The following is a 14,759-nucleotide window of genomic DNA, read 5'->3' on the forward strand; positions in this document are numbered from 1 at the left end:
GTCTCACCGCTGGTTCGGGCCACCCACCCTGACTACCCTTGAGCTGTGTTTTCCAGGCTGCAGTCAGAGTGTTCCCAGGCACAAATCTGGTGGGAGGAAATTGCACAGTCTCCCTGCCTCGCAGCCTGGCATGATCTGGCCCCTACCTTCCCTCTCCCCAGCCTCAGCTCCAACCAAGCTCTAGCCCCTCCCCAAACACCATGCCCTGCTGACACCCAGCCCACTTCCCTCCCCCTCCCCCTCAGACCTCAGTCAGGTGTGCCAGCTTCAGGGAAGGTTCTCCTGACTGTGTGGTCAGATACCCTATTGCAAACTCGTCTAACCCCTCACACCTCTCAACATAGAGGCTGACATTTCTCTGGTTGGTTATTCAGTGAATGTATGTCTCCTACATTTAGCCAATGCAGAACCGCGTCTGTTTTGTTCATCATTTTATTTCTAGCACCCAGCATACTACCTGATACGTGGTGGATACTCAATACAAAATTCTGAAAGTAAATGAATAACTTCCTGCATATGAATTTTTAAATAAATATTAAAAATATTCAAGTGTGGGAACAACAACAAAAAGAAATATCTAGTGCCCTTGAAATAAATGGGCACTATCTACAAATCTGATATTTTAATTTCTGATCCCCCCAAAAAAACCCAACAGAAACATATGGGGCATAATTGTCATTGCCTCCCAAAAAGTCTTTGGTACCAAATTTGAGAGTACATCATAACAATACTCTTCAAGGTCCAAATTCCATAATCATTCAAGTTCATTCTCCCTCCTTTATACTCATGTAGAAGTACACACACAGGATTTCAATGTTTCAGCTAAAACTGTAAAGTCTATAGTTATATTTAAAAAGCATCTTTGGAAGAAGTCTACTTCCACACTTTGACATCACTTATTCGAAAAGCACTGTCTTACTGAATCAATGTAGAGCCTGTACCCAATGACAGCAGTATCCTATGCCAACTGCAATGCTGGCCTTGAAATTTTTTCTTCTTTATATCACCATAATACCCAGCACTGCAATTTGAATCTTGACTCTCAAAAAACATTTATTAAATGAATGAATGAATGAATGAACAAGTGAGCACATGAAAGTTAATAATTCTTAATAATTCTCTTGTTATTCCGGTGAAACATATTCACAATGAAAAAAAACACCACTATGTACATTCATCCCTTTCACTTTTCTGAAGCTTTCAACATTCTTTAAACAACCAAGCCTTCATCAACAATAATGAATTTTTTAAGTAAAATTAATTGCTTAAAGTAATTATGGAGTATTTCTCACTTTATCCAACTCTACCAAAATTACTAGGGATTAAAGTGGGACACTACAAAACGTACACCCATGTAAAAAAGAAATAGTTCCACATGGGCTGGAAAGATAAATTGAAGAATAATAAGAGGTCAACAAAATGGGGGAAATTAGATGTCAAAAGAAAATCAACCTTGCAGCTAAAAGAAACTAAATGAAGAATCACAGTGCCAACAAAAGAACAGAAAAGCATTCCATAGTTTGGGATTCTAGTTAGACAATGAAGTTCTAGAAGGCACCCAACAAATAATGATTATTTGAACAAGGATTGAAATAGACATTGTTCGGTCTTCCTTTTCAAAATTGCAAAACTGGGTCATGTATGAAATTGTAGATTAAATCTTGAAACATGATTACCACCTGATGACCAAAATGTTTTCTCTCTGAGTTTAAAGGTGAAGGGTTGCAAAATATTCCCAATATGAATCCTTTATGTTCGAAAGTGAAGAAAAAGTTTGGGGAAAACACAGGTTCGAAACTGACATTTTTTAAAAAAAATGGGTAAAAGGGTCTAGAATATTCCCTTTGTCATAAAAATCTTGTTTCTATTCTGTAGCAAACATTCATTAATAAATTCTTCCTATGCCAATTCCAACTAGAACTTGAATTGTTGGCTTCAACTGGAAACTGGAATCACTGAAACAGTAGGAGGTCACAGAGGGAAAGACATGGTAGTGTGAACTAACCAATACTCAAGGAGAGGGTGGTATTTACGTATTTTTCCTATGTGTGATGTCAGTATGACACATTTTATTCACTTTGCCAATATGAAACAGCTATTTAACAGCAAACATGGCAAAAGAATCTAGATTGCCAGAATTCAGTTAAATAAATCATTTTCTCCAAATTAGCTTAAAATTTCCACTGCTGAATGATACAATAGGAAGAGTTTGGAACTGGGAACACCTAAATCTTGATTTCCACCCTGCCACTACCATTAAAAACATATATTTTGGGAAGGAACTGGATTACCTCAAAGGGAAATCCCAAAACCAGAAAAGGAAAAAAAAAAAAAAAAAAAAAAGGCACCCAAGACAGGAATGTGTGCCTGGAGGTTATTGGGGTGCCTAGACCATAACTGAGTCCACTGCCGAGCTGAGGAACCTGCTCTCTTTCATCCACCCTTTGCAGTGGCCTTCCTCTGTGCCTGGTTCACAGTGATCTTGATATAAAATGCTCCGTCCCAAGGCCCCCATGTCAAAATCCTCCTCCTCTTTCAAGAATCAGAGTCGATTTGCCCATGAAACCTTCATTATTAATCTCCCCCAGCAAGAAATAAGTTTTTCTTTATCTAAACTCCCACAATGTTCATGACACTTGTCTTCTGGACACTAAGTATTAATTAAACATGTACATTTCTATTCTTTCCTGTCAAAATACATGCCCTCTCAGGGCAGGACCTTGCTCCCACAAAGCACTCTGAGTGCCATAATTGCTAATGCAGGGGATGTGTACATAGCATGTACTAAAAATATATATTAGATGAACCATCAATAAGAATTATGATAGGTAGATAAAAAATAACTGGCTAGATAGACACAACCAACATCCCATCTCCACTGGCTACATATTAAAACCCGAGGGGCTAAATTGAAGCTATGCTATGAGTCTCCAGATAATGATATAAATAAATAGACCTTTCTAAACCATTCATTATCAATTTTTACTCATCTTAAGTGGATATAAAAGTAATTACTGACAAGATATGCAAATGTGCGTGTTTTTCATCTTGCTCTTCAGCATTTTACACAAGATGAAAACTGGAGTGTCCAGAGCTATCATTTCAACATCTTCCTTCACAGAAGGTAGGTCTTTCCCTAGTTTAAAAGTCCTCGAAATGCCCTGTAGTTAAGTCTTGGCTTGGGAGATTTTAGATACAAAACTTTCCATTTGGATGCCTTGCAATTCAGCTAAGTACCCCAAAAGGGAATGTTTAAATTAATGGAAGATTAAAGCAAGGAAGAACATTCTAAAAGGTATTCTGTAATGGGGCTTTGTCACCACCTTCTCTGTTTTATTGGGAAAATAGTCTTTTCCCAGAAGGCTGAAAGTTTATATGCCAATCATCAGTCTCGTTTAACTATTCGAACTTAAAAATGTCAGAGAAAAAAAAAATTAGTAATGGAAATGCTGACATGCTATGAAGTCAAGAGGCACAAGCAGGTGCTCCTGTAACCCAGGGTCATAATTCAATCAAGCTGTATTTTGACGTCATCTGTTACAGAAAAAAACCAAATGGCTTATGAACAGCACCAGAACCCCCAAGATTAAATTACAGCCCTGATATTTAATCAGGGGTCTTACTTTGTTATTTTTAATAACACAATACATTTTAACAGTTATTCGTCAACTGCCTTAGCCAAATTAGAGCACGTGATGACAAGTGAGCTGGATTACGTTGTCCATCTCTCACGATCTGAACTTTTATTATTTTTCAGAAATGGAAGATTATACAAGTTTTCCTCCTCTTAAGAAACATACAGTTGGTACCAACGGATTGAGTCCAAACCTTAATTAAAAGCAGCATGGGGTCCCTGAGCAGCAGGTCAGGACATCTGTATTTGTGTCCTATTATAGCCCATAACCAACTGTATGATTTGGGCAAAAGACATTTAACCCTCCCAAACCTTAGCTCTTTAACCAAAAAAATCAGAGAACATCTCTAAAGTCTCCTGGTAAGTCTACATTTCTATAAATCCTTTACTTGAAAGGCAGTCTTGTGTGGTTTCTTTGGGATTCCCTGAGGATAGAAGGGCAAAATTTTTATAGCTGAAAAGACAATGAATTTTTAATTTAATTAAAAATCATTCTGATTGAAGAGGCATTTGTCAGCTAAAAATTTTAGGGGCAATATCAATGTCAGCAAACGAAACAGGTTCTTTAAAAAGTAATGTACAAATACTGCTGAACGTGTGAAGGGTTGTTTGCAAAACAGATCAATACAGGCACATCCAACAATGGATTGCAGTTAATAAACCTCATATAGTAATTACCACCAATGGCAGTTTAGAAAGTCATTCATTAAATGTTAATTGTCACACAAAAGTACAAAAGCAGCCATTTGAACAATCGAGTGGCTGCACCTTTAAATAGAATACTTTCTTACAGCCCTGAAGTTCATCCCTATAAACTGATTCTAAACACACCTGGGTATCTGATATGCTGATTAACTGGGCCTTTATTGTTGAAATGAAAGCAAATATGACAACCTTTTTCAACACTTTTGCTATTCCTTTGAGCCTGATTTAAAATATATATATATATGTAAAATTTATAGAAAGTGTCAACCAATCTTCTCTAAAGATTAAACTGTTATTTCTCTTACATCTCTCATAAGCATTAAGAGACATATGGTTGAAAAGTACCCACCTAAACCTCATGTGCCTACATCATTGCTGAGTCTAAGTGGGACCACAGATTTAGAAAATGGATAACCCGTGTGTAAGCTTGTAAACTTGGCGGTCAATTTTGAAAACTTTATTCAGAGTAATAAGAAACCGGTAACAAAAATAAATAAAACCTTTAAAAAAATAACTTTGATGTGCTTTACTTTACTTTCTCTAATACTCAGCACCATCTAATTAACTTGGAAGAACACCTGGTCATAAAAAAATAGCTCATAAAAGACAGAAAATAAGGAAGGAAGGGATTTTTTTTCTGTTCCTACCTAGCTTCATTTGGATGCTTTGTGCAAAATCTGACTTACCCAACATATAGGTATAAGTTCTAAAGGTCTGGCCAAGAACATTTTGGTTCAAGACTTGTAAACTGAAGAACTTTTCAAAACACACCATGTTCCTTATTAGACAACTTCAGATCTGTTATCTTGGCTTATGGGAACAGATCTAAATAGCATCATAATACTAAACGTTGCAGCCTGGGGCCACCAAGACTCAACTCTCTGCCTTGGACGAGGCTGCAAACTTCCAATATAAAATGTAGTTTACCATTAGGAGTAAATGTTTGATCTGTAAAGCTTCCAAAATTACTTTGTTTATCATAGCAGATGAAAGCAAAAAGGAATAATTTTAAGCTCAAAACAAAACTGTTTATATGACAGTCTTTACTGCTCCATGATTCTAAGCATTTAAGACAGATTCGAGCAATTAACAGCATAAACTTTCATTACATAGTTCTATTATATATGTTTATGTGACTTAGCTGTTCATCTGTTATTTAAGTGATTTCCTCATTACAATAGTAGGGTAAAGATAATTTGCTGATGCTGTCAAAAATGTTAAGCATTTCAGGCTCAACAGATCTTGGATCCCTAAGCTTGTTTAATGCATTTTATTTACTTAAGTCAATGTCAAATAGAGTACTGCTTCTTCCTTCTGAATTTAGAAAATGTAACATTTTAAGCACATGTCTGGTAACAGACATATCAAAATTTCAAAACTGCTTATTTTAGTGATGCAGATAGAATTCAGGGTTTTTGTTCTTGAATATTAAGTTTCAAAGATTTAACAAGGAACTGCAAAACTTTTTTTTACAGTTAAAAGATAGGAAACCTTCATTTTTTTTTTTTTTTTTTTTTTTAGATATTAACAGAGCAAGCTTGGTTACCTCAACTTTTGGTTTGACTAGGTACATTAAAATAATTGAAAACAAAATATTTTCACTGGTACCCAAGCAGACTGTCAATTTACAATAGAACCAAAACACAACTCTGAAACTACCTACTATATTTTCCTTGTTAAAAAAATAATAAAAATATGAGAGAGATACTAAGTCACATTGAAATCCAACATAAACTAGAAGCCTAGTTTGGGTAAGAAAGCAGGAAAAATAATGGACATGGTTTATATCATTATCTTAAACATATTTTTTTAAAATGTTTATCTACTCTAAAGATCGGGAACAGTATTGCACACCAAGCCTCAATAATATATCCTTAAGCCTATAAGATATTGAAAAAATAAGCTATATCTGACTCTGTGTGTGTGTGTGTGTGTGTGTGTGTGTGTGTGTGTGTGTGTCTGAAAAGACACTGAGCTAGGCAGACCAGGCAGACCTGGGTTTAGAACCTGATTCATTCTGGCTGCCTTGAGAGTAAGTAGTTTACCATCTCTGAATCTCAGTTTCCTCATTTATAAATTGAGCATGGTAATCCTGGCATCTCACTGGGTTCTTGTGAGGATTAAAAAATACAAGGATATGAAGTGCACAGCACACCACTTGGCATAGTAAGAAGCACTTTAATTCTGTCACTGTCATGCCCATCCACCCCTGTTATTCAATCTAACATCTTGCAAATAGTCACAGGCCAGATCAGGCAAAAGAGAATGATCAACAATCCAAAATTCAGCTCCAAACCTTAAAAAGCATTCAAAGGGCACATGCACACTTAGAAGAATTTGTAGGCACAAAGATCAGCACACAAATCCTGATACCCTATTACGCAATACAAATTTAGAAAAACATAGTAGTGAAACCAATATTACTCCAATAAAAGGATTTGCAGGGCCATACAGAATTAGCAAATCAAAACTTGTTTTTTAGATTAGCAAATAAAGGCATAGTTTAGAACCTCTTAACTTGGGCCTCAGTTTTCTTTGTACAATGAAGGCACTGGGCTGTCTTTCTAAGGGGTTCGATCCCCCAAATTCTATGATTCTAACAGAATGGGTTTAATGACATTTTGCTTATTTTGTAAACTGTTAAATTATTCTGCATTTTACAAAAGCCATACAACCATTATGAACTGCACTATAATAGTAAGGCTGTTTAACACACACACAGACACACACACACACACACACACACAATTAAATAAGTGTACTCCACAAATACCTTTAAGGGAGACCATTTGTTTTATCACGCCATAACCATGAACTCAAACTGTACGGATGGAAATTAATTCAGGATGCTGACCATTTGAATTTTCTCTGATACAAAACTACCCATTGGATCGATTTATTTTTTCTTACTGAATTTACCAAACTGATGTGTCATGTGGGTATCAGTGAAATAATTTGTGTGAATGTCAAGAAATGTTTTTTCTCTTCCAAAAATGACCATGACAGGGATGTGGTGTGTTTTACTGCTGCTCTTAATTGTTAAAACACCCATCCATTTGGCACCTTTAACAAATGCTGAACACCTAAGTAAAACTAAAGTTACGGGGGGGGGAAAGGCTCAACTTTTAAACTAAGGGAGGAAGCTGTAGGATCCGTCACAGACTAACTGTAAATACATGTAACAGATGTGACCAGGACTGTTGTTGAGTATGGATAATTTTAGAGCCCCAACTTTAAAACTACTTTGTAAAAGATGCCAAAGCTAGTATGTTTATCTTTTGCTCATAAAAGAGTCAAAGGTAACCAAAGAAACTGTAGTGTTGTTATATTAGAAAATTAAACCCCTTTTCATCAATAAATTATAGACGCGAGGTGAATTTTTTTTTTCTTCTGGTAACTTTGTCATCCTACTTTTTAATGAGAATAATTTTCCAATCATCCAGGCATGTGGATGCTTTTAGCTAGTTTTAAGATCAATGATATAATGGATCTGAAATCCCTTTATATAAGTCACCATATAGGTTTCAAATATTTCTTAAAAATAATTCCAGGGCCCACCAATTCTCCCCGTTAAGGTCATCCAAGCTCTGAACTATCATGGCTGAATTGTTTTAGTGCTCTCTGCTGAACACCTGCAAACATCAAACAAAAACTGCTGGTCCTTTCCTGGGTTGACAAAAGCCTTTCATGTGAAAAATGCTCCCTGGGAATGTCAGGCTGTAGCTCAGGTTACATTCCATTCTCCCTAGCAGCCTCACCATTTCTTAAGGTGGTAGGAAAAACCATGTTTGTGAAATGAAAGATTAAAGGCAATATGGCCACACTTTTTTTAATTCTCACATTGCAAATCACGAAGGAGCGTCCTATATGAATGGAATCCACAGCTACTGAGAACTTTAAGCATGAAACACCACCATGCCTCACTTTGAAAAAACAGAGCTGGTTTTTCCAATATGAACAGTTCACTTATACTTTGGATCTTTTTTCTCTGGACCCAAGTTTCAAAGCTACCCATGGAAGTGACATCTGAGCACCCTTGGGACAATGGATATTAACCTGATGTACATTTAGAAAATTATTTCTCAGTCCAAAGTTTCCTAGTTCATCCATCCAGGAGCAAAATGCAGTTTTCCTCATTGTTTTTTTTAATTTGTTATGCTTTAAAAGGGACTTATCTTTGTTACTGAGTGGAAACAAAGCCACTTAACTGTGTCTTGGACAGATGAGAAAAATCAACACTCCAATCTGTACCGTGTATATTATAGTCCCCATCATACTGCATTGGATGAATACCCTGCATTTTCAATCCAGCAGCGAGAACAAAATCGGCACTACACTTTTTACCTTTACAAGTAAACATTTGGGCCTGAAAACTACACCTCTGGTACGACGTCACTTAAAGTTTAACACCTTAAAAATAATCACAGCATATTCATTGGAAATATCACAACACGTCTCACTAAGGATGAAGTCTCTGTCTAGGTTTACATACACAGATATACTGTCTTAAGAACTGTGTAAGTTTCAGTATATGACCATTTACCAAAATGCATTAATACATATTCATACTTATTCAGCCTACACTCTGTAAACACTTAAACATCATAGCAAGGACTTCATTTAAATGTGAACATAGAAAAGGGACCAGATGCACAGTTATCTTTTTAAATGTAACACAATTTCATGCTTCTAAATCACCTTACTTTATTAAACTATACCTAAGCTGATATACTTAATTATTCCAAATGTGTCAATTTTTACAAAGTACAAAAGAGTATTTTTGCACTGACTCTGAAAGCAGTCTATCTCTGAGCCTTTCTGACATAATCTACTTTCAGATTTCAACTGAATACACATTTTCTTAAGGAAAATCATGAAGAAAGTTACTGTCAGAGATAAAGTTAGCAACTGTTTTGATACTGTCTAACATGAAAAATTAATCTGCCTACAAGAGATACTTGTACTCATCTTTCCTTCAAAGTTGTATAGAGAACACGATACAGAAATTTGGAAGATACAATACAAATACAACAACAAAAAAATATTAAGTCCCAAATGAAAATTATAACAGGGTCCAGGACAGTAAAACACAAACATATGGTCAGTAGCCCTTTTAATCAAAGTGGACCCCCCAAAATAAAAGATAAAATATAACTGTAGGAGGCATCTCATATTTCACAAATCAAGTTATAGAGATAAAAAAAATCCCTTCGACTTATGGGGGCCAGCAAAAGGAGAAGTAACTTATTTGGAAATGAGCAACTTTTAAATGCCATTAATTTTATTTTAAAAAATACCAATTATACAAATCACAAAGATGAACAGATTTCTTTCACTGCTACAACACCAAATGAATATTAAGAGATGTGAAATTATCTTCAATAGCTAACAGACAATTCCACTGGTATCTCACAGCTAAACGATGTCAACATTTACCAGTCTGACTTAAGAACAGGACTCTGTCTAATGTCCTGTTATGTACCACTGCCAGAACTCCTAAAATACTACAGCTGTTTAACAAGCATAAATGGATTTAAGCCTTGAACCTAAAGGACAGCAATGTATGCCTCCTTCTGATATGAAATTCACTAGACAAAAAAAATACATTTTAAACGAATAGCATATTTTCAGTTTTCACTTTTAATAAGAGACCTTCAGAGAGTTCCCTATTAAAACTTCTCCTTAGATACCAGATAATCACTGCACACACAGATTCCTTTGTGAATAGCGCTAACGTCTTTTTAAAGCATCAGCCAAAGACCTTTCATTTATAAAATGTAAAAGTCCTTCCAAATTTGCAACTTTAAATATAGACAAATTCATTGCACAAGTAAATTCTTAAAAAAAAAAAAAGCTAAAGCACCAAGAAGGATATTTTAAATATAAATGAATTCATATTTAGCTCTCAGATTAGCAAGAGTCTCTCTATTTACAGCTATGGTTTACTACGCAGCATTCATCTGCAAAATTAAGTGCTCATTTCTTTAAAAGGGTTAATTATACATAGTACCCAATAAAATTGATATTATTTACAAGGGATTTGCCCTTTTCATGAAAGTTAGATTTTTCCCTCTATTTTCAAATAAGGAAACATTAATTTATTCCCCCATGTTAACACTGCCTTATCTTCATGTGTTTGATTACAACTGTATCAGAAAACTGCTTTTAAAGTAAGTGATGAATTCTGAGACAGTTTCCTTGATTTTTTTTTTAAAAACCTACTTTTAATTTTGCAAAAGATAATGTTTTTGCCTAAGTTATACTACTAATGGATAATGAAATAACCATATCATTACAGGCTAAAATTTCAATGACTTTTTCAGAACACTTCAACAGAGCCAAAAATATACCATGAGTGAATAAACAGCTAAGAACATTTAACTACACACTAAGAAAAGAATTTACATACTTGAGCCAGTAAAATGTCCACTCGCCAAAGAAGTTGGTCCATTTTTCCCACTGCTCACAGGAGGTGAAAACATCTAAAAGAAACAAAGAAATATTACTGTTGAAAAGAAGACATTTGTGCTTTCAGAGTTCATCAAAGATCTTTCATACTCTCACTATATAATATACAGTTTATGCTAAGGGTTCATTTTAGTAAAATACATCACCATCCAACTTAAAACTAAAACAGGCACAACATTACCAATCACTCTCCCCCCGCCCCAACCTTTACCACTGTTTTCTTTTTCCTCAGGTTCATTAGATCGCCAGAACTAGGCAGGACTACGTTTTAAACCAACAGAGTCCCCATAATGTGAACAAGATTCAGTTTGGAGGGCAGCAAGCTCTCTAGAAAACACTAGTTTTACAAAGGAGAAGAAAGTTGCTTGTTTTATATTGAAAACCTTGGCCATAAACGTGGCAATGTCCATTTCCATCCCGTATAGGATTTGCCTGTCATATGTGAACCCAAATAAAAATAAAAGTGCCACCTGCACTAAATTCTCATTTCGTCCCTAACATGAGAGCAATTTGAAGCAAGACTCTCTCTCCCTCTCTTTCTCTGTTTCTCTCTCTCTCTCTCTCTCTCTCTCACTCTCTCTCTCTTTCACTCTCTCTCTCTCCAGCATTTATTTCGACCCTAATTGGTTTCCCTCTTCTTCGACGTATCTAGTGGATAATGCGCACCTTCCCTGAGTCAGAGCCTGCAAAAAGCAAAGGAACGAATGGAGAAAGTGCAGCAAGCAGAAAGGGGGCTACAAAGCTGCCTAGGGCTACGTTTCCTGGCAAAACTTCCGAAAGCCATTTCTCCAAAAGGTCTAGAAGAGAAGCAGCAGCAGCAGCAATAGCAGCAGTAGCGGCAGCGGCAGCAGCAGCAGCAACATGAAAGAGCCCCACTTAGAAGGCGGTTTGGATTTTATTTGTGTGTTTTGTGGATTCTTTTTATTTTGCTTTGCAAATGCATCTTACACCAAACTCATCTGGCATTAAAAATGAATTAATTCCCCTGACATGTTAGGGACTTGGTATGGGGAAGGGAAGCAAAGGGATGGAGAAGGACCAAGTTCCGTCGTAAAACTCCACAAGTGTGTAAGTTCTGTTTTGTGCTGATCTCACGACTCCGAGATTTACAAAGACCGTCTAAAGGGTTCTAAAGAATGTATGCTCAGCATATGCACACGAGTTTTCAGAATCCCAGGAAAAGATGTAATTAGGAGGACTACAGGTCCTACTAATCCAAAGCATCATCCGTTTAAAACTTTGAGACAACTGGGGTCTCCTATTTTCTCTTTTCCATTTTCAGAAAAAATAAATAAATAAAATGAGTAGTGCACAAAGTATCAGTACTCTCAGTGTTCAGCTAAGGCCAAGTTTAGGGGTGGTTTACAGTTTTAGGGGTGTCTGTTTTTCCCTTCCATTGGAGTGAGACTCCATTATTTGGGGGGTTCGGTGGGCAGGGAATTCAAAAGCAAGTAATTAAGACTCTGGAAAAAAAAGCCTGAATCGTCCATCACACCCAAAAATTGTAGTTAAAAACTTATCAAAAAGACCTTCATGTTTACCAAGGACTCAGCCAATTAAAAATTATTCCTGTCCTTTAGATTATTACTGGTTTCTAGCTCAAAGTGTTTGGGTTTTTTGTTTTGTTTTGTTTTGTTTCACAGCTGTTGTTAGTTTCCACCGTTCTTTCTTACCGCACTGAAATCCAGTAAATCACTCAGCTCTTTGTCCGTCCCTAAGGCAGCCATTCGCTGTTGGTGATGCATTTTAGCAAAATCACACAAACCTAGAAACATGGAAATAACCGCAATCAGAAAATCCAGTCCCAATCCTTGGAGAAAACACAATCGGATTTTTGGAGACTGGGGGGGTTGTGGGGTAGGGATGTGAGGGCGGATGGGAATAAGGTAGAAAGGAGGGAGGGACAGGAGAGTTGTTTTTTGTTGTTTGGTTTTTTTTTTTAAGAAGGAATAGGCAGCAATAGCAAAAACAAAAAAAACAAAAAAAATAAAAAAACTGCTATTGATATTGTATTTCCAAAGAGACGATCAAAACTGGTAACATCCACTATAAAACCAAATCCGGGAAGGAAAAAAAAAAAAGCCGCTCTTCAGCGCAGCATTTTATGCAACAGGAGGTAGAGCGAGAAATGAATGGATCCCAGAGAAAAGAGAAACTACTCAGAACGATCCGGTCTCAACTTTCCCCCCACCACCCCCCCACACACTCACACACACGCACACACGCTCACACACACGCTCACACACACACCACTCCCCTCTGCGTTTCAAAGTAGCTATAAAGAAATTAAAGATGAGCGTCTCTGGAGTGAAAACACGTCCAAAGGGGGAGGGGTGACAGGGTCGACGAAAGTGGGGCGGGGGGGAGGGAAGCGGAGTGGAGGGTCGGGTCCCGTAATGGTCCAGCACCCTAATTTGTGAAAGAAAGGGTTGTAAAAATTAAAGTCAGGGCCTTGGCAAAGTCATCGGTCTCTCCAAGTGGCACTGCCGGGGAGGGGGGGCCGAGGGGGGGTAGGGACGAGGGGGAGGGAAGAGGCGCGGGAGAGGAAGGGGTGTCTCCAGGGGGAGCGCCGGGAGCCGGGAGCCCGCGGCACGGGAGGCGCGGAGCCGCGTGCGGGGCCGCCGAACCCGAGCCCCACGCCGCCCGGCGCACCAGCCCCGCCGAGCCCCGCTGGCGCCGGTACCTACCGCCCGCGCGCGAGAAGGGGCTCTCCGTGCACCGCCGGCGCCGAGGCGGCGTTCATGTCTAACCACCGCCTCTACCTCCTCCGCCTGCGCCCGCGCCCGCGCCCGCTCCTTCCCCTCCGCCGCCGCCGCCGCCGCCGCCGCCGCCGCCACTACAGATCCGCAGACACACAGCCAAGATCCCTGACTCTTAACACCAACTCTCTTCTCCGGGGAGGGGAGGGGACGAGGGAAGGGGGGGAGGGGGAAACACGCAGAGGCGCACGGAATTGCAAGTTCAGCAAAGAAATGGGTGGGGGGCCTCCAGCGGGGAGACGCGGCTCGCTCGGGTCGGGCTGGCTGGGATGCACCCCCCCCCCGGAGAAAAAAAAAATCTCAACACCTCCCCCGCCGCGCAAAAAAGAAAAAAAATACAAACGAAATTTCATCGAGCACCTCATTTTCCCTCAGAACGTCAGTTACAATCTGAAGCCTGAACAGTTCAGTTTTTGCCCGTTTCATCCATCGGAGGCACTTTGAAATTTATTCGAGTTTACATCCCCTCCTTTCTTTCTCTGACTCTCGTTCCCTCTCACTCACACATCCACACACGGCAAAGCAAGTTTATACTAGGCTGCAAATACACGTGATGCAAAAAGACTTTGCCAAGAGGAACAATATTTTTCTTTTCCAGATATAAACCAAGCCACATTTTGCTGGGGAGATTTTCATGTCGGTAGTTCTGCGTTGGGGGCGAAACCTAAATTACATACGTTTTTTTCCCCTCCCTTTTAAGTCACAGAATAGTATAGCTGCAAACTTCAACAACAACAACAACAAAAAAGGCAATTTTTGAGGGTGGATGTTGTTTTGTTTTTACACTTGAGTTCCTAGGCACGCTAAGTCCCCGTTCGCCAGCACTTTAAGTTTTTAATTCAACATTTACCATTACAGGCCCTGCATGCTCTTAAAACATACTTTTTCACATCACTTTTTAGGATAAAAATTAAGCTGCATAATTCTATCGTTTTGTAATAGCAAGCGTACTTTATCCAGTATATGCAACATACGCTATTTTAACGTGTGTTAAAATACACATTCTATAAACCCTGTTATTGCTAGATGTGCAAGTACATACACAAAATGCATGCACACACTTTTTCCCATTGGCGATTATTTAATAGGTTGTTCCTTTTGTTTTAATAAAACACTGGGATCGACATTTAAAATACTAAATTCAATTACAAACAGTTTACTCTGACAGCAAATTGTAACGTTACCTTAAATGG

At 38.2% G+C, this 14,759-nt stretch overlaps 1 protein-coding gene across 1 annotated transcript in view; it reads right to left on the reverse strand.

Annotated features, from left to right (window-relative positions):
- The window catches only part of TCF4 (transcription factor 4), a 358,643-nt gene extending 346,076 nt beyond the window's left edge, over positions 1 to 12,567 (reverse strand). Inside the window, exons 1-2 of the mRNA XM_079717032.1 lie at positions 12,481 to 12,567; positions 10,749 to 10,821 (exon numbers count right to left, since the gene is read on the reverse strand). Of these exons, the coding sequence (XP_079573158.1) occupies positions 10,749 to 10,821; positions 12,481 to 12,552 (145 nt within the window). The 5' untranslated portion in view covers positions 12,553 to 12,567. The remainder of the gene's footprint in view (positions 1 to 10,748; positions 10,822 to 12,480) is intronic.
- Positions 12,568 to 14,759: the final 2,192 nt, after the last annotated feature.

This window comes from Hyperoodon ampullatus (genome assembly GCF_949752795.1).
Source record: "Hyperoodon ampullatus genome assembly, chromosome: 13".
Taxonomy (NCBI): Eukaryota; Metazoa; Chordata; class Mammalia; order Artiodactyla; family Ziphiidae; genus Hyperoodon; species Hyperoodon ampullatus.